General features: G+C 43.9%; 2 protein-coding genes across 2 annotated transcripts in view; one reads left to right on the top strand and one right to left on the bottom strand.

Moving 5' to 3' along the window:
- Positions 1–19,714, top strand: part of LOC141368886 (uncharacterized) — a 105,494-nt gene that overhangs the window by 48,698 nt on the left and 37,082 nt on the right. The window lies entirely within an intron of this gene.
- LOC141368986 (uncharacterized) lies at positions 263–4,269 on the bottom strand. Its single transcript, XM_073873860.1, has 3 exons — positions 810–4,269; positions 429–655; positions 263–336 (listed from the first exon to the last, which is right to left on the bottom strand). The coding sequence occupies exon 1, from the start codon at positions 4,197–4,199 to the stop codon at positions 2,328–2,330; it is 1,872 nt and encodes a 623-aa protein (XP_073729961.1). The 5' UTR covers positions 4,200–4,269; the 3' UTR covers positions 263–336; positions 429–655; positions 810–2,327.

A 19,714-nucleotide genomic window follows, 5' to 3' on the forward strand; every position in this document is an offset into this window, starting at 1 on the left:
GTTAGTCTCACTGTCTGTGTTTTCCCTGGAGTTGCCACACTAATCCTCACTGCATCCTGGATGCTGCTGCCGCCGCCTTTACTTCCTAGTGTCCTCCCTCGAGCTGCCACATTACTCCTTTGTCCTTCAGCCACTCTTTCTTTTGAGAACCATGATACACTTTAACAATTGGTTTTAACATCAAAGCACATGCCTTTGAACAACACATTGTATGATAAAATGAACTGAAACACTAGACTTTACCAGTAGTACTGACACTTACCTGAGACTGCTTCTTCCTTTGTTGCTTTAGTCTTCAGTATTGTCCTCAATGCCAAATGGGTTTGGTCACATTATCTAGCCATGAAATCAACAATTGAATAATGGGGTCACTAAATACACATATACTAACAAACAAACAAAACAAATAAATAAAAGTTACAACTTACTAAAAGAAATCACACTTGATCTTCTCAGACATTCTGACCTGGCAGTTCCTGAAAAACATCAGAATCAGAATTAGAATAAAATATTCCTCCAAAAGTAGTTACAATGTGCAGTAGTACAGTGACTGAAGAAAGTTCTTAAAACTCTTAGCTTTAGATGGTATATTGCACACTCATATCCATTGTCTGCTATCTGCAGGACTGCTATCGTCTCAAAATTCTTCCTGCAACTTTACAAAAGAGCACATATTAATAATAACAGAACAGCGGGGGAATGCAAATAAAAAAATCGATTACACATTGTCACAAATTGAACACAAAGCAAATACATCACAACAGTGTCTTACTACTTCTAACTTTACCTTACTATCATTTATGACTTACTGCCGCTGTTGCTCTCACTGTCTGTGTCCTCCCTGGAGTTGCCACACTAATCCTCACTGCATCCTGTATGCTGCTGCTGCTGCCACCGCCGCCTTTACTTCCTAGTGTCCTCTCTTGGACTGCCACATTACTCCTTCATCCTTCCTGCTGCTGTACCTGCTTTGTAGCTCACTGTCATAACACTGTTAAATGACCATAGATGCCACAATCTCATTGCAACACAACCATACGCACCAACCCGTTGGCTAAGGCTGTCAGTGAGCCCCCACTGTCGTCGTTAATGCAGGTTCAGTGGCCCCCGGTTTCGTATGGCATAACAACACAACAATTAGTGCACAACCATTCGAGTCAACCCATTGGCTAAGGCTGTCAGAGCCCTATTGCAACTTTTAATACTTATTGCCCATCATTCCGTCTGTCGAAACACCACAATCATAACCACCACATTATGCACGTCCAGCACCACAGAGCCTGAAGAAAGTTAATGCGTAGTCGATGCCCAGGATTCCGTATGGCAAAAAAACACGACAATATTGGCCAACCACAGAATGTCATTTTTGCAATATACAGTACACAGGATTGTGGTAACTGTAATAGCTCTGTAACACACCTGACTGAAGACACAAGTCCGGATGTGAGATGTATATGTGATCCAGTAGTGTGTGCTTCTCAGTTGTAGCTGATGTGATTAGCTGTGTATATCCCTTGGATTGAAACATCTCCAGTATAGCCTTTCTTCCAGCAGATAAGAGGTCTTCATGAAAGTCACCACTGATGATTACAGGATGTTTGTCTTCGATGTCCAGATAATCAAGTAGGCCCCTTAAATTTGGCAAGAATTTTTCAAGACTGTAGTGTGCACACATCGGGGTGTTGATTTTGATGACAACAAACTCCAGGTCTGTGACACTTTGGATGTACTGTCTGGACTGAGCTTGAATATCTTCTTTGCAAAATATTGCAACTCCACCGCCGTCTTTCTTTGCCATTTCTGCATGGGTTGAGTAGGAGACATGTCTATTCCGTGCAAACATCTTGTATCCTTCCAACTGGAGATGTGGTGGAATACATGAGCCAGACAAGTGACTTTCCGTTATACAAAGTATATCCGATAGCTGGAGCTCATGATGGCATCTGATATCCTCGATGTGGGATGACGGTCCTTCCGTGTTGTGATGAATAATTTTAAGTGTTTCGTCCTGGTTGATTTCCCCTATGTGCTGCAAAAGCGGCATGATTCCTTCGAATGTCGCTTTTCTCATATTTTCCAACGATGCTGTGATTTCAGGATCAGCGTAAATCTTCTTTTCAATGAAGTCTGTTATGTGTAATCCAGAAAGCGACGTTGTTCAGCTGAGGGCAACGTAGGCCATTCCTGGTTCAAAAATCGTTTTAAGTGACACTACGGCAGACTGCATTGTCATACCTTGAACTTTGTGAGCTGTGCAGGCGTAAGCGAGCTTGCTTGATGGGAAATTGACGACGAACTGTTCCTTTTCTCAGACTTTCTTCAGATCTCTAAACATATACAGAGTTGTCATCTTCACTTTGCACTCTTCTCTGGTGTTTCAGACCTGCATTTGGATTGTCGAGCTGAAGTCCTAGCATGTGTACAGTGGCGATTCCATCTCTTGTTTTAGTGACAATGTTAACAATCTGACCAAAACATCCATTTACAATTCCATCTTCAACATCCAGATTCCTTGTCACCATTATACGAGCTCCCACTGCAACTTGTATAGAATCCAGCAAGTCATCCTTCTTTCCAGTGACAGGTTTATTTTGTCTTTTCATCACTCCTGTTCTTGGGTCTTTCCTGTAGTCTTCGGCATCAATGGTTATGATGTCAGTGTGAATAGCCTGTATTGTTTTAGTATTGTGCATGTGAACTTCCTTGTTGGTTGCAGATATGTGCAGAGCATCATGAGGGCAGTCTTCTGGGTTCTTTACAGCTTGGAGTAACAGAACTCTGTCTTCTTCTCTAAGAGCATCAGTCTTCTGCCTCACTCGCAGTCGATTTAAAAGCTCAGCAAAGGCAAGGTCCTCCTTTTGACGCATGATCTCTGTAAGGGTAATTATTTGAAAACTGTCCTTCCAGAAGTCCAGAACATCATCTTCATACACACGGAGCGGTTTGGCTTTACCAAGAGGTGGTAGTTGGAAAAAGTCTCCTACAGCAAGAACAGAGATTCCTCCAAATGCTTTCTTGCTGCCTCTGATCTGTTGAAGTCTCCAGTTTACATAGGCAAAAAGATCCTTCGAAATCATGGACACTTCATCAATGATGAGAATTTCCACACTGCATAATTCTGCTCGTAATTCATCTAGAGCATTCCCAAGTCTTTGATAAGGTGGCTTTAAGTTCCTTGGCAGTTTTAAAATGGAATGCAGTGTTTTACCAGATATATTGAATGCTGCCGTTCCTGTAAATGCACTCATAATCACTGTAGGCATAGAGAGATCCCCTTCCTCCTGAAGTCGAGGCAGTTGTCTTAGAATCTTGGTTGCTTCTGTATATATGCACTTAATGACATGTGATTTTCCACAACCAGCACCACCTGGCACAAAGTAAAAAAACTGTTCCGGATTATGACCCCAGACACGCTTCTGACACCACTGACGGACAGTGTAGAAAATGGCAGCCTGTATCTCATTTAGACTTTGAAACATCTTCCTGACAAATTCAACACTCATCTGTGGTGCCTTTATCTGAGGAATGACTCCATCTTTAAGAAGAATCTGGTATTCTGGCACATCATCTTGCATATCTTCTTCATCAGGATTGACATCTTCTCGTTCTCCAATGCACTCCAAATTATCCACTTCAGCTTCAGGGGCAAAAGCTGTCCAAGCACTTTCAGATGGGCCTTGTTGCTGCAACTGTTCAATTGCTTTGTCCACTTCTTCACTGTGTTTTTCGAATTTCTCCTGGTGTGCTTTCACTATTGCGCATACAGGCATTCGGAGACCAGGGTGGGAAGGAACTTCTACAAATGCACTCTTGTAAAACTGCTCATAAGTTGGAAATGTTGGAGGTTTCAGTTGTGCATTGAAACGATGTGGCACATAAAGCTTCACTAATCTCCCATAAAACTTTTCCGGTTGTTTTCCCTCTGAAAACCGTGCGTATCGAATAACGGCAGCTTTACTGACAGTTCTTTGCTGAATAAATCCCATATCGTCTGCAACAGACTCCTGGGAGCTTACTTGTCTGTGTTTCAAATAGGCTTGCATCATGTGCTTCATTTCATCCTCTTCGTTCACATCTGTTTCACGCACTGCTTTGATTACGTTCTTCAGCATCTCGTTCATTTCATGCTCTGGTTTGGAAATATAGGACAGCATATACATGATGCAGCTGTAAGGGTCAAGTATGTACTGAATGTCCATGTTAGCATTCCATGCCCTCAACAAATCCGGATTGTATCCATTAACCCAAACCTCCTTTGGATCACGTTTGATCAAAATGACACTAGATGTGGACAGCTCTCTGGTGTACTTCATGTAATCCTCCATGGAAAAATTATATTTTGTCAGTAGCTCAGACAAGTTTTCGAAGGTGACTTGGGGATCATTCAACAAATCCCACAATGGTTTGAGTTTCATCCTAGCATCACTCATTGCTTTTTGAACAGCATCTGATCGTGACTTATTTCTGTCTTGGTGGTTATGCTCTTCGTTTTCCTCTTCTTCAGGTCTTTGGGGTCGCGGGCGAGTTATTGGGGTGTCAGACATTGGTAGTTTAGGGAACCCAAACCTACACAACACATTTCCTTTCTTGCATGACTTGGAGTCTTTCTTGTTTCCTGCTGTGAAGTTGAACCTCTGTGACAATCTGATGAAGTTCAGGATCAGCCATGGAATCAGGGAGCCTGCATGTTATGTAGCGGTCAATAAAGCCACAAACAACTTCATCAGAATCGCTTTCAAACTCAGGTGCATCTTCTACCCATGCAAGCAGATGTATATGTGGGGTACCTCTTGCTTGAAACTCAACTCTGTAAAAGAAATCCTTGACCTTTCCAATGGGTTGGGCAAGTGACAAAAGCAGATGAGTCATTAGTGCATCCACTCATTTCTCAAACATCCGCATGACAGTAACAGGGTTACTTCGAAGGATTTCACATTTTGTCATCCAGTCAAGCTCTGAAAAATCAACCTTTTCACCTTGCTGCGCCTTGATTGCCGTTCTTAATTCAGGCCATCGCATTTCGGCTGCACTGAATGTGCAAAAAAAAGTGGGGGTTCCCAACTGCCGGATCATGGTGTGAAAATGCTGGTATCCTTTAAATTGGACATGTCTTTTAAGCTTCACCTGTAGGAGTTGCGACTCACTGCTATGTCTTGGTAGACAATTTACCGTCTTTTCCACCTCAGAAGGCACACACACAACAGAACCATGTACTGCTCTTTGCTGTCCTTTAGGCAGTGCAACAATTTTAGCAAATGGCACAATTTTGGCAATGAGTTGACGTTCAAGCACATTTAAGTCTAGTAATTCTGCAGGGATATGTGCCAATTCAAGTCTGTTTGCCACAGCAATTGAAGACATGCATCCTCTCTTCAGATGGCTGTCACAAGTATGGCAAATCCATTCCTTTCTTCTTTCTTTTGGAACCACACAAGAATCTCTGCAGCTACTGTCACAAATGTGAACATATTGCCCGGTTAAGCAAGACGCCACAATATGTGGATTTTTAATGTAACTCCTCCTGTTACAGATCCTGACTTAATTTGGAAACATAGCTCTGTGACAGACTGTGCAGACATGTGTGGGGCCTTGCTGAATGTTACATCTGAATGCATCTATGGCAAATTGCATTACTTTGTTGACCAAAGGCTGGGGTGTTTCCTTTTCTGGAACTGATGTATGGTTGATATTTCTTTTTGATACGGAGTGCACATTGCAACTTATGAAATATGTGGTATGCAACATCATTGACACTTTTCTGTGTTTGGTACAAGGTACAATGTAGTATGTGATGTGCTCTAAACTCTGGGTCATCTCTATATCTCTTAACCATGTACTCTTTCGTCTTCTTTTGGAAGACAGTATCCATGCTGTACCTCTTCACCATGTACTTTTTCATCTTCTTTTGGAAGACAGTATCCGTGCTGTACTTCATCACCATGTACTCTTTCATCTTCTTTTGGAAGTCAGTATTCGTGATGTACCTCCTCACCATGTACTCTTTCATCTTCTTTTGGAAGTCAGCATCCGTGCTGTACCTCCTCACCATGTAGTCTTTCTGCTTTGATTGGACAGATGTGTCCGTGCTGTACCTCCTCACCATGTACTCTTTCATCTTCTTTTGGAAGTCAGTATACATGCTGTACCTCTTCACCATGTACTCTTTCATCTTCTTTTGGAAGACAGTATCCGTGCTGTACCTTCTCACCATGTACTCTTTCATCTTCTTTTGGAAGTCAGTATCCATGCTGTACCTCTTCACCATGTACTTTTTCATCTTCTTTTGGAAGTCAGCATCCGTGCTGTACCTCCTCACCATGTAGTCTTTCTGCTTTGATTGGACAGATGTATCTGTGGTGTACCTTTTTACCATGTACTCTTTCTGCTTTGACTTAAAAAGAACATTGGTTTGGTATCTCCTGACCAAGTAATCTTTCATCTTTGTCCGGGCAACAGCACATGTGTTATACTTTCTAGTCATGTGCTGTTGGATTTTCTGCCTGAATTGAAGATCTTTATTATATCTTTGTTTTTTGGCTCTGTTTTTCATTATTTCACGAGTTCACACTTACAAATAATTCAGAACAGAGTTATTAATATGCGTATTTGGCGTGCTGTCCGAGGAGAGGGCTCCGAGCTCGTTAATGGACTGAGCCCAGAGCGCTTCCTGGCGGGGAGAGGGTTCCGGGCTCAGCCTTTGGCCCGAACCCAGAACAAATTCCCCCTGTTCTGGTTAGTAAGGTGACTTAGAGGCAATCGTGCGGAGAAGGGGAGGTGGAGGGATGCTGAAATTATCGAGGAATGAAGGTGAGTTGGTTTCCAGTCTATATAGGTTTCTGTTGATGCCAATCAGGTGGATACCTGATAACTGATTGTCAACAGCTGGTCGTAGTTGAGGTGATTAGGTTTATTATTTGAACGTGTTTCTCCCGAACTTTGTTAATAAAAACATCATTTCACGAGTTCACACTTACAAATAATTCAGAACAGAGTTATTAATATGCGTATTGGGCTCCGAGCTCGTTAATGGACTGAGCCCGGAGCGCTTCCTGGCGGGGAGAGGGTTCCGGGCTCAGCCTTAGCCCCGAACCCAGAACAATCCCCCAAAAGATCGCAAACTAGCATCGGACAGCAGCCAAAAATTGCTGAATGTAAAGTGGGAGGTAACGGGGCTCCTGCGGGATCGTAGAAAACATAACTGCTGTGACAGTTGGAAATTGTGAAAAGCAGGGCTCCTGCGGGAGCAGAGAAAACAGCACCGCTGCGGCGGTGGAGAAACAGGGCTCCTGCGGGAGCAGAGGAGACATCACTGCTGCGGCAGTGGGGAAATTGTAAGAACAGGGCTCCTGCGGGAGCAGTGGAAAACTGTGGGAGCAGAGGAGACAGCACCGCTGTGGCGGTGGAGAAAGAGAGCTCCTGCGGGAGCAGAGATTGTGAAAAGCAGGGCTTCTGCGGGAGCAGAGAAAGTGACACTGCTGTGACAGTGGAGATTGTGAGAAGGCATGGCTCCTGTGGGAGCAGAGGGAATAGTACTGCTGCGGCGGTTGGGAAAAACAGGGCTCCTGCGGGAGCAGAGATTGTGAAAAGCAGGGCTCCTGCGGGAGCAGGGAAAGTGACACTGCTGTGGCAGTGGAGAATGTGAAAGGTGGGGCTCCTGCAGGAGCAGAGGAAACATCACTGCTGCGGCAGTTGAGAAATTGTGAAAATTAGGGCTCCTGCGGGAGCAGAGGAAACATCACTGCTGTGGCAGTGGAGAATTGTGAAATGTAGGGCTCCTGCGGGAGCAGAGGAGACAGTACTGCAATGGTAGTAGAGATTAGTGGAAAGCAGGGCTCCTACGGGAGCAGAGGAAATGGCACCACTGTGAAAATAGGTTCCTGCGAGGGCAGGGGAAACATCACTGCTGCGGCAGTGGAGGAAAATTGTGGAAAGCAGGGCTCCTGCGGGAGCAGAGGAAACGTCACTGCTGTGGCAGTGGAGGTTAGTAAAAGCGGTGCTCCTGCCAAGCAGAGGAAACAACATTGCTGCGGCGGTGGAGAGACAGGCATCTGCAGGAGGCAGGGGAAACATCACTGCTGCGGCAGTGGAAACGGGCTCCTGCGGGAGCAGAGGAAAACATCACTGCGATGGCAGTGGAGGTTAGTGAAAGCAGGGCTCCTGCGGGAGCAGAGGAAACAACACTGCTGCGGCGGTGGAAACAGGGCTCCTGCGGGAGCAGAGGAAAGTCACTGCTGCGGCAGTGGACAGTAGGGCTTCTGCGGAAGCAGGGGAAACATCACTGCTATTGCAGTGGAGATTAGTAAAAGCAGGGCTCCTGCGGGAGCAGAGAAAATGGCACCGCTGCAGCAATGGAGAACAGATCTCCTGCGGGAGATGGTAAAAACACCACTACTGCGGCAGTAGATTTTAGTAAAAAGCTGGCTCCTGCGGGAGCAGAGGGAAAATCAATGCTGCGACAGTGGAGAGAGTCTTATAGTTTGTGTTGTCCTGGAGCTGGTGGGATCCGCTGATGAGGGTTGATTGGGTTTCTCTGATGTGGGAGCGGTTTGATGTGAGAGTAGAGGAAACATCACTGCTGTAGTGGTGGAGAAATTGTGGAAGGGAGGGCTCCTGCGGGAGCAGAGGGAAACCACTTCCATGGCAGTGGGGGTTAGTAGAGTTCATGGAAAAAGGGGGGGCTCCTGCGGGAGCAGAGAAATGACACTGCTGCCGCAGTGGATAAAGTCTAATAGTTTATACAGTCTTGGAGCTGGTGGGATCCGCTGATGAAGGTTTGTTGGGTTTCTCTGATGTGGGAGCGGTTTGATGTTAGAGCAGAGGAAAACATCACTGCTGTGGCGGTTGAGAAATTGTGGAAGGGAGGGCTCCTGCGGGAGCAGAGGGAAACCACTTCCATAGCAGTGGAGGTTAGTAGAGTGCAGGGAAAAAGGGGGGGCTCCTGGGGGAGCAGAGGAAACATCACTGCTGCGGCAGTGGATAAAGTCTGATAGTTTATGTGGTCTTGGAGCTGGTGGGATGGAGCTGGTGGGATCCGCTGATGAAGGTTCATTGAGCTTCTCTGATGTTGGAGCGATTCAATCGAATGTAGGTTTTGGAGAAGAGGTCTGCTGGGAAGCCAGATATGAGTAGGACAGATTTAAGGTGTTTTGGAATCGGAAGCGTGTAACCTGGCGATTTGAGTCAGGGTTTGATGGGTTTGATGTGGATCTAGCCTGGGAGTCGCTGGAATGTAGATATGCTAGGAGAGTCTGGTATGGTTGAATTGATGTTTGGAAGTTGAAGATGTAAATGGAATGGCCTTTTCTCACTTGGTCTGTCTTGCTTTGTTTGATGGAATAAGAAATGGTATCGTTGTCCGGAAGTGATAGATCTGAAAACTGTTGGGTGATTATTTGGATTGAAGTTGCAAGTGATGGCCAGAATGAACATTGCGTAGAGTATGAGGGTAGTGTTGGTGGACTGGAAATCTCGACAAAGGGTTGGAGATGCATATGGTGAGTATTTCTAAGGTTACTGGCTGTCTTGCATCAGGACGAGTGGGTTCTTTGGATTCCTAACGAGCGTGGATGTCTGGGTGCTAGCTATTACTGGAGAGGGTGAGACGAAAAAGAAGTTTGTGGAAAATTTTGGATTCCACTTAGGTATCCTTTAATGGAGCTGGCTTTGAGGTTCTTGTGGTGATTGAGGTAGGATATGAACGAGATGGTGAGTAGGGACAAAATCAGGAAAAACAGGTTGTAAGAAGAGTAGAAGGTCTTGAAGCTCTTTCAAGGGGTTGGGTAGGTTTGTAGGATTCTGGGGGATACAGCTTGGAGGATGGTATCTAAAGAGGCATTTGAGGTGGGGGTTTCAAGTGAAGATGCACTGGTTCCAATTTCCTTGGCTAATTCAGAATTTCAATTTTTACTTTAATTGTGACATGCTGATACATGCTTTGGCCGATTTCAATTTTATTTCTAAGAACTATGATTGATGGCAATAGGCTACAAACAAAATTCGCTTCTTTAATAGAACATTATTTATCAATAAATAATTTATTTAAAATTGCACTTTCATCCATGTTGAACTAAATGACATGATCTTTTATTAGAAAAGATCTCAAATAAAGTGCTCGTAAGTTTAGTCAGGCTCAGTGACGTTATTTATCAGCCGCATTAAATGTCCAAATATCAGTTGGACGGCTGTGGTTAGAAGTATAGTTCTATAGTTAGTATAACATGTAGACTTGGGTAGATCATGCTTTTAAACAAATAAGAAAGCAGCACGCAGTGATTTCTATAACCGTAATCTAAATATAAACAAAGTCTGTTTCATGTCTTTTAGGTTGTAAACAGAATTGAAGCGCTGTTTTTGGAAAACTGAGCATAACAATGAGCTTTAAGACCCTGGGGAATCTCTGGAATGAGTGACGTAGAAGGAAACTTGCGAATGAAAGACGAATCTTGGATTTAAACAACAGAGAACTAAAACGTGACATCAAAAGCTTTAGATGTGATGCATGTAGTTTACAGCAATAATAGGAAATTAAATCGATCTGAACAGATTAATTTGTCTTGACATCATTTACTTTATTGTTGAGCCAACATAGTTCAGCGACGGATGTGCGACAAAGTTGCTATGTTTTCGGGAAATAGTCATGACAAGCCAGCTGGCCTCTCCACTATCCACGGTATGGTGGTTTAGCAGCGCGTTATGCCGTTGCTCGGGAAAAGCACCCCAGAGCAGGGTACGCACACGAGCCAGCGGAACAACATCAATGTGTCAACTGCAGCGCGGGGCAGGAATCAATATGGGCTCGGGTTGTGTTCCTTATGTAAAACGATCGTGTTTCCCAGTATGGAATTAAATTAATGTAGCTGTTGGATAAGAGGAGCTGCTTCCACTGCCAGTGTGCATGTGGCTTTGAAGTTATTTCTTGCGCAACCGGCAACATGATGTAAGTTACGAATTAATGTGTGCTGTATGTCATACCAGTTTGATTTATAATTATAAGAAAACAAGGGGGAGAAGGTAGGGGCGTCTGGGCATATGCTGCTAGCGGAGGTAGCCTCGTGCTCGAGCCCGATAGTGGAGACACAGGCAGGGGAAAGGGTTAGAAATTAGACAGAAAGGTTTGTGAAAGCAGGGCTATAACACCACTGGCGGAAACATGCTTGAGCTGGATGGGAAACCTGTATCGCTGTGTTGCATCGTGCAGTGCATGGCAGGCTGCTTTGCGGCGATCTTCGGAGCGAAAAAAATATTGAGGCTTGGCGGCAGAATCTTGATCACAACCTGGACAGGCTGAAGGCCTGCTGGTGCTGTCCGATGAAACCGCTCTTGCGAGGATGGAAAACCTTTTGGTGAGTAGAGATGTAGCTTTGTGATCTTTCCTTGTTTAGTTTGTGGCTTTGCGGCGGGGTGTGGATTGTAGATGGAAGAGTTGGTTGGAGAGAGATATGAAGATTGTGGAACTTCTTAGAGAAGATGTTGGCGTTGGTTGATGTTTGTCTTAAGTTTAAGCAATGTTCAATTCCTGCTGAAACTATCGAGGAATGAGGGTGAGTTGGTTTCCAGTCTATATAGGTTTCTGTTGATGCCAATCAGGTGGATACCTGATTACTGATTGTCAACAGCTGGTCGTAGTTGAGGTGATTAGGTTGATTATTTGAACGTGTTCCTCCCGAACTTTGTTAATAAAAACATCATTTGATATTCTAAACAGGTTGCATATTGTTCTTTTTCATATTTCCTTTTTTTTGTTATTCTTTGTCTTTCAGACGAAGTTTTGTCTTTTGATTGTTGTTTCTCTTGTGCAGCTATTTTCCTCTTTTCTTTTCTTCTGCGCTTCTTATTCACTTTAACAACAGGGGTTTTGGCTTTAACAATTTTTCCTGGTTTTGGAAGAGCCAAATTTATTTGCGAGACTTGTGTACAAGCTGATGGTGCTGACTGTTCACCATATTGCTGCTCCTTTTTAAATGCCACAGGCATAAATTCATAGCCAGCATTATCAGCGTGATCCTGAAAGACCCTGAGAATTCTGTCTATCATGTCACTTAGGTGAGTAAAAGTTAACATGACAGCAGTTCCATGACCAGTTGGATGGCGCAAACCTTCGGCAGTCCTTGAGTGTGAATCAAAAAATCTATATCTTCCAGATCGGTCTCTGAACACCGCAACACATTCAGGAGTAACCATGAGCAAAGCATGGCTAACATCTGCTGAGAGACACTGCAGTCTTTCAGCAAGAGGGATAAACCATTCTTCTGTGCCAGGGATCCCTCTGGCTCTCAGGTATCCCACCTTGATTGCAGACTTTTGCACACTGTATGTTTGGGTAAATGTTGAAATGTTCTGTGATACATCCTCCATAGCAAGATGGTCTTGAAGAAATCTTTGTTCATGCATAAGCTTTTTAACACCAACATACAAAGAATCCCCCTCCTCTAAAACTCTATTAAGATCAGACATCCCAAACTGAATCCCTTCACTGTGGTTGGCCAAGAATATTAGATCTACACATGTGCACTGATGATTCCTTGAGAAAACATCATACCTTACGTCACCCTGGCAATGGGATGCCTGCACAGACAAAACTCTGGGTGCACAGTCTTCTACATGTTGTCTGCCAGATACCTGAGCTACAGCAGTAGTGATGCTTGCCTGTTCAACCTGTAAATAATCATTAATGGAATCCTTAATAACCCTTCATATAGTCAAATCATTCTCACTAGTGAATCACTTATAAATCTTCTAATAGTTAAATGGTTTCGGTTCCACCAAATATAAAATATAGTAAATACATTACTTTAAGATAATGCATGTTGTACGAGACATACAACTTGCTTAATAATGTAGACTTTTTTAAGTAAGTTTCCCTTTAATTAAGATCTCCTGCAAACTACTGAATAGACCTGTCTGATATTAATACCAGTTAGCTAAAAAGATATGGAAAATAAAACAAAAAACAAGTTCTTTAAAACCTGAATGTTCTTTTACTAAAATCTTACTAATATGGGGCATGCCTAATAGTTTAGAACACAGATCACAGCATAGGCCAGTAAGTGTGGGGTTTCATTTAAAGCCTCCAGTGCTAATTCCTAGGGATGTGCAATTAATCGTTTATCAATTTTGATTTTTTTTTTGCGCATTTCAATTGCAAAAACAAGATAATCGAGGTAATTCAATTAGTGTACCAAATGTACTTTCTGTCATTTCGTCCTGTGTTAATAAATCCAGTGTCACATGAGCAGCTGCACCTCTCTCTGTCTCGTGTGCACACGCTCTTGTATCCGTCCGAAGTCCAAACACAAAGTAATCCTTATGTATTTGTTCAGTTTTATGGATTTCAAGCAAGCTGAGGCAAACTATCCCTTTTGTTTAAAATATATTTCGCTGCATCTTGGTACCTCTCTCACTCTCACACATGTGCAGAGAGCTGCGCACTGGCATCTGTCCGAAGTCAGATCACAATGTAGTAATCCTGTTTATGTTTGTAAAGTTGTATGCATGTCAAGCAAGCTGTAGCAAAACATTCCTCGTGCCTAAGATATTAATTGTGTTCCTCTGAACTGATGTGTTTAAAGAGTGTGCATCCTTAATGCCAAGTTTAACTGAAATAGGGGTTTCATTTAATTTCAACAAATCTATTATATATTATATACAAGCAAATTGTCCGATTTCGATTTTTTTTTAAATGAAAGTATACATAAACAAAATGTTTACTTTGTATTTAACAGGCTAAACGTGGTTTTGGCTATTGAAAAAGATAACTGTAACCATCTGAAATTAACAGCAATAACAATAGGCGGCATTTTATACAAACATAAGTGGTTAAATGAGATCATGACATAGATGGTTGAGTGAGAGGTGAAGGCCTTTTTTGCATTATCAACAGACTTTTTATACTCATTGTGTTCTTTTGGGAGATTAACTTTTCAATGTCTGATCAAGTTTGTTGTGCTGAATGCAGGGCTCTCAAGTTTTATCAAAGTCTGGAGTAAGATAATATCAGTTAAAGGATGGGCCCCTCTGCCCCACCAAATTCTTGCTAGCAGTTCAATTTGACCTATTGTTCAAAACTGACCAGCACAAATATAATTTATAACAATTCGTAAGTCTGATAAAAGACAGACAAATATATCCAAATTAAATAAATTGCTCTACATATTTTAAAAAAATTAAACGGGGGGTTCAATGGTATTTCAAGCATTCTGACTTATTAACACAGTTATAGAGTTGTTTCCTCATGCTAAACGTAGGCAAAGTGTCAAAACAGTACTTGGACATGTTACAGAGTATTTCTGTGCCGAATGCACTTGGCCAGGGTTTGTACAAGTTTCGGAAATTTTTTTTGATTACAGGTCCAACTGACGTTTCAGGGGTTTACGATACGTATCACTTCTTTATATGGGCACTTCCCCCGGAAACCCCCACCCACCCTTCAATCAGCGGGAGACGCTGAAGCGTGCAAACATCTTATCACGCCACTCAGCTTGGTTTAATTTCAAAACTCAACAATGGCACAAAAGATTATGGGCTCTATCTTACACCCGGCGCAATGCGGCGCAATGCAGCGCAATGCGCAACGCAAGTGTCTTTCGCTAGTTTCCACCCTAATTTTCACGTTTAGCGCCGCGTTTTTTAAATAGCAAATGCATTTGCGCCCCCTTTGCGCCCATGGGCGTTCTGGTCTGAAAACGAGGTGTGTAAAGGCGCATTGTTGGCGCGTTGCTATTTTGAGGCAACTAAAATAGACTACGCCATTGACCAACAAAAACCTGGTCTAAAGTCAGTGGCGCAATATGTTTTTTGTTATTTAATGAGCGCTTTAGTAATATGCGCCTATAAACGGGAGGACAACGCGGGTTTGCTTATCACAAAGTACATGAATGCGCAGCAGCACAAAAATGCTTTCAAATATGAAAGATTAAAGGATTGAATGTAAAAGATTATTATTGAGTCTCTTAGTCCATAAATGAGGACTAATTATGAGACGTTAGAAGGCACAAAGAGCTGCTTCACCTGTAACCTGGTAAGTAAATAAATGCTTTGCTTTAAACAAATGCATCTGTTTTTAAATGTTTTTAAATGCTACCTCACGGATTTATTGTATATGATGACTCTGTACCTGTGAATATGGTGAGATGAGAAACATTTTTATGTAATGCTAAAAAAACTCTTTGCTAAACAAAACGCTGTCCAAAGTGCTGAAACGTGCGGAGAGCCGTCTTTATCTCCTGTTTGTAACAAATAAAGTATTTTTAGAGTACAAACCTTATCTTACATACTTGTAAATAATTTTTTGATGATATTGGATAGCCATACATTTAAAGCAATTAAAAGCTTGCTTTTTTACTTCCATTACTAAAAGAAAACAGGTTTTAAAGGTTTTAATAAAAAACAAACAATTTTTTTAACATTAATCTTAAACTGGGGATCTTCTTCCTCCACTTAGTTTTTCAGTTTACAAAGTCCGTCATCTAAATAGGGATTAGACATAGCGCCAGCGCAACTTGCTTTTAAAGGGGATGAGAGCTTAGACTCTCATTGGATTATTGAACGTTACGGCCAAAATACTCCCATTACAATAGGACCAACCCTTTTCGACCATGCGCTCGGCGCACAAACCATTTTTCACGTCGTTAAATTAGCAAAAGTGGATTCGGACACGCCCATTTAGATGTTGCGCTGTGCGCTTTAGACAATGCGCTTAGATCGTTAAAATAGGGCCTGAAGTGTGTTTTTGGATGTAAGGAGAAGAAATCCAGCCTTATGAAAACAATGGATATAGTTTATTATCCGGGGGAGCAGCGGAGTTTTGCGTGTGTGTTTGATGCACTGGATTTTCCCAACCGGGTCATGACGAGTTGCATGCGGTAAGTAAGGGCACTTACATGGTTCGCGTCAAAAACCCCATGCGTATAAATTGCCAACGTCTGCACGTCACGAGGAGCGCGTCCAAAAACCCATTACGGAAAAACGCATTGGTTTAATGGAAAAGTGTCGCGCGGCCTCGGTACGCTCTGCGTGACATCCCACCGGGGGGCCGGCCAGGGAGACCGAAGGACGCGGCCGAGAACCTCTCGCGAGCAGAGTTGCGAACCCTAAAACCGGGACTTTGCAGCGGTCCTGCGCGCACGCCGCGCCGAATTTGGCGAGCTTATGACTTTTCCCGTCCTCGCGGAAGCCCTGACAGTTTCCCGCGATTCGGCGCGTGTGTTCGTGTCAAGGTCGGATCGAGTCGAAACTCGGCTTGCGCGCACGTCTGGGTCCCTGATGACGGACCCCGGAAGCGCAGACTCCCGAGACGCTCTGAAGTGGAGCTGTAGAGGCGTTTTCCAAGCGCCGGCCAGTGTTGCGACGGGATTACGGCGTCGTGAAGACTCCGATTCAACCGGGACCCTTACGCGACTCGACTTGCCTACCCTAGTTTTGAGGTTTTTGCCAGGGCGTGGCGCGCGCGCCTTACGCCGCCGCCGCGCGGGTATTGGATATTTTGGGGACTTTACGAGTTTTCCCAGCCTCGCGGGAGACCTGACAGTTTCCTGCGGTCGGCTGTCTGTTCGTGCCGGAGTCGGATCGGGTCGAAATTCGGCACGCCGGATGTCGGAGGTCTCACGAGACGAACCCCCGAAGCACGTGCCGCTGCGACGTTCCTGAAAGAATAGATTAAAAAAAAACAACGAAAAAGCAAGGCCTGAGGCCTATGGAGATTATAATGGGGGAATTTGATGTTTTCGGACAGCGGCCAAATGTTTTTTTACGTGCCACGACGACCGTCTTCGGATATGTCGTAGAGGGGCACTCGGCGAGCCAGGGTCCCGAATTTGGGGCCCCTAGGCCCTTCCGGGGCCCATCGGTGAGGCTTCGAAAATCCTAATTTTTTCATGTTTTTAGTATGGGGTGCGAAAATTGGTCACCAGGGAACAAGTTTTCTAGGCGTTTCGGACGACGCCGATTCACCTGGTAAAATTTCTGTGAGAAGGATTTTAGAGTTTGGAAGCTTAATTTGGGGCTTTATTGCTCGTAGAGACTCGAACGAGGGTTCGTTGGAAAGGCCCAGACAAGGCCTTTACAAAGACCCTGAGTGCGAGGGAGTAGCCTAATCAGGGGCGGAGCTACGGCCATTTGAAAATAGAAATTGTGTGAAAAGGGCAATATTTTGTCGCTCTCTTGGGTGGAGCTATGGGCATTTGAATATGTGGAAAATTTCGTTATTTCTTCAGAAGGGGAGGTCGTAGAGACTTGGGGGTCGGATCGTTTTGAAGGGGGCGCCGGGGGCGACGACACCACCCCCACAACACCACCCCCACGTTTCTACAACATTCCTGGGCCGAGATTTTTTTTTCTTAAATTGTATAATAGGGGTTCTTTAAGGGTTTGGCCTCAATTGTTTTTTTGCCAGAGAAGAGGCCCAAAGTTCGGGGCTCTTTTTCTCGGCCTGGGAAGGTCGGGGAGACTCGAACGAGGGTGCGGAGCTATGTGGCATTTGAATGTGAGGATAAATGTCGTTATATCTCCCAAACGCCTACTCGTGACTGGTGGCGTTGAAAAGGACACGGGGAGACCTTTTGAACGGTCCCCACTTCGAGTCTGGCCGGCGTTCGGTGGCGGAGTTAGGGGCATTTGAATATGAGGACAAATTTGTTCTATCTTTGGAAGGGGAGGTCCTAGAGACTCGCGACACCACGCACAAGTCTCTACGTCGCTCCTTACTTAACGTGCTTGCCTTTTCCATCTTATAAGGCAAATAGACTGAAAAGTGAAGCTGTTGAGTTTCTTGTCTAAAAAGCCCAAATAGACTGAAAAGTGAAGTAATTGAGTTTCCTGTCTAAAAAGCCCAAATAGACTGAAAACTGAAGTAGCCTAAATAAGCCGATCTCTGAAAATTTCTCATTCTCTCTTAACGGCTAAGGATCCTTACGTATTTACCATTGCTCTATTCACTTCATTCATTCATTTAAAATTATGTCTTTCAAGTGTCCGATATGTGCTGGCTATTACATGCAGCTGAGCCAGCACCTGAGGGTGACCCACAAAGTGGTCAATGTGGAGGAGAGGAAGCTCCTTCTGGCCCTGGAGTCTGGCAGGGTGGACGTCCGTATAGGACGTTGCCCTGTCCCCGGGTGCCAGAAGGAGGTCGCAAGAATGAACCGGCACTTACACGGCCACAGCGAGCTGTCGGCGAAGGGTTGCCGGAAGGCCTTCGCCGAGGTCAAGGTGGTGCGGATCATGGAAAAGCTGGCCGCCTTGAGGGCCGATGGACCGGTGGTGCCGATGGCGTCTACCCTGGACTGCAGAGGGAAGAAGAGCAGGCCGGGGAAGAAGCCATCGACGCCCCGGCAAAGGAGGACGACGACGACGAGCAGCCCTGCGGCTCCGAGGCCTGCAAGAGGCGGGCGGCGCGCCTGCGAGTGAGGGTGTGCGACTTGGAGAAACAAGTTGACACCCTCACTACGACATTGCAGGCGGTGACCCGCCGGTGCAAGCAGCTTGTGACGCAGAAGCTGCTGCAGGCCCTAGAGCAGGGGTCACCAACCTTTTTGAAACTAAGAGCTACTTCATGGGACTTAGTCTTACGAAGGGCTACCAGTTTGATACGCTCTTCTGAAATAACAAATTTGCTCAGTTTGCCTTTTAGTTATACATTATTAATAATGACTCATGATACTTGTATGTGAAGACACTTTAATCACGTTAATGATTTCTCACAATAACTATCAACAATGACAATAAGTTGAGAAACAAATATCAACATACAGCCATTTAATCTCAGTAATTGTTTTCAGATGATCACTAACATCACTATGTCATATTCAGATGATTACTAAATGTCATAAAAAATGTCCCTTTTAAAAAATCATGAACTATGTTGCACCATCTTTCAAAAAGTCAATTATGCACATTAAAGAACAATCAATCAACTTGCATATTTTAAATAAATCTTGTCAAATTTTTAACTAATGACCAAATCTGTGGCATTTTTAACAAAATTATAACTGTATAACTTCTAAATTGAACACAATTCTTCAATATTTTAATTCAACTTCACCAAGGCACCAACAAAAGCTGGTCTCTGTTTCTTTGTTAAGTGAGAAGCCTGGCATTGCATGCTGTTCACCAGTGTATTGTAATCTGGTGTGTAACTTGACACTGCAACTGTGTCTTTCAGATGTGCATCAGTGATTCGTGTTCTGTGTTTGTTCTTTATGAAGTTCATGTCAGAAAATGCTGATTCACAGAGATACGTTGAACCAAACAGGCTAGCAACCTTCATAGCTGCTGTGCATACACCACTGTACTTCTGTGTGTCAACAAGGCACCAAAGGTTTGGTGCAGCCTGGTAGGCTTTGAGGTGGAGGTCATTTTGCAATGTTATAATTTAAATCTCCACTGCTCCAGCATCCAAGTTGAATGTTGCACTTAGTTGCTCAGCACAGCATGTTCTGTCCACATTCATGAAAGGATTGGAAATGAACGACACACATGGCTCAAGCTGATAAAGGTCACAAAACCTATTTTCAAAATCTTGCCCAAGTCTGTTTATGACTTCACAGTACTTTTCTGCAACTTTGTCAAATGTCTCAGATGCAGAAGCATTGTCTTTCAGCACAGACTGCACATAGTGAAAGTGCAGCACCTTTTTTCTCTGTAAATCCACAGAGAACACACTCATCTTAGCTTTAAATGCAGCACTTATCATATCAACAACAGTTTTACCTTTGCCTTG

This window comes from Misgurnus anguillicaudatus, chromosome 12 (genome assembly GCF_027580225.2).
Source record: "Misgurnus anguillicaudatus chromosome 12, ASM2758022v2, whole genome shotgun sequence".
NCBI lineage: Eukaryota > Metazoa > Chordata > Actinopteri > Cypriniformes > Cobitidae > Misgurnus > Misgurnus anguillicaudatus.

What these genes read in the sequence shown, in the direction of transcription:
- LOC141368986 (XM_073873860.1), bottom strand. Translation starts at nt 4,199, where the DNA reads ATGGACATTCAGTACATACTTGACCCTTACAGCTGCATCATGTATATG.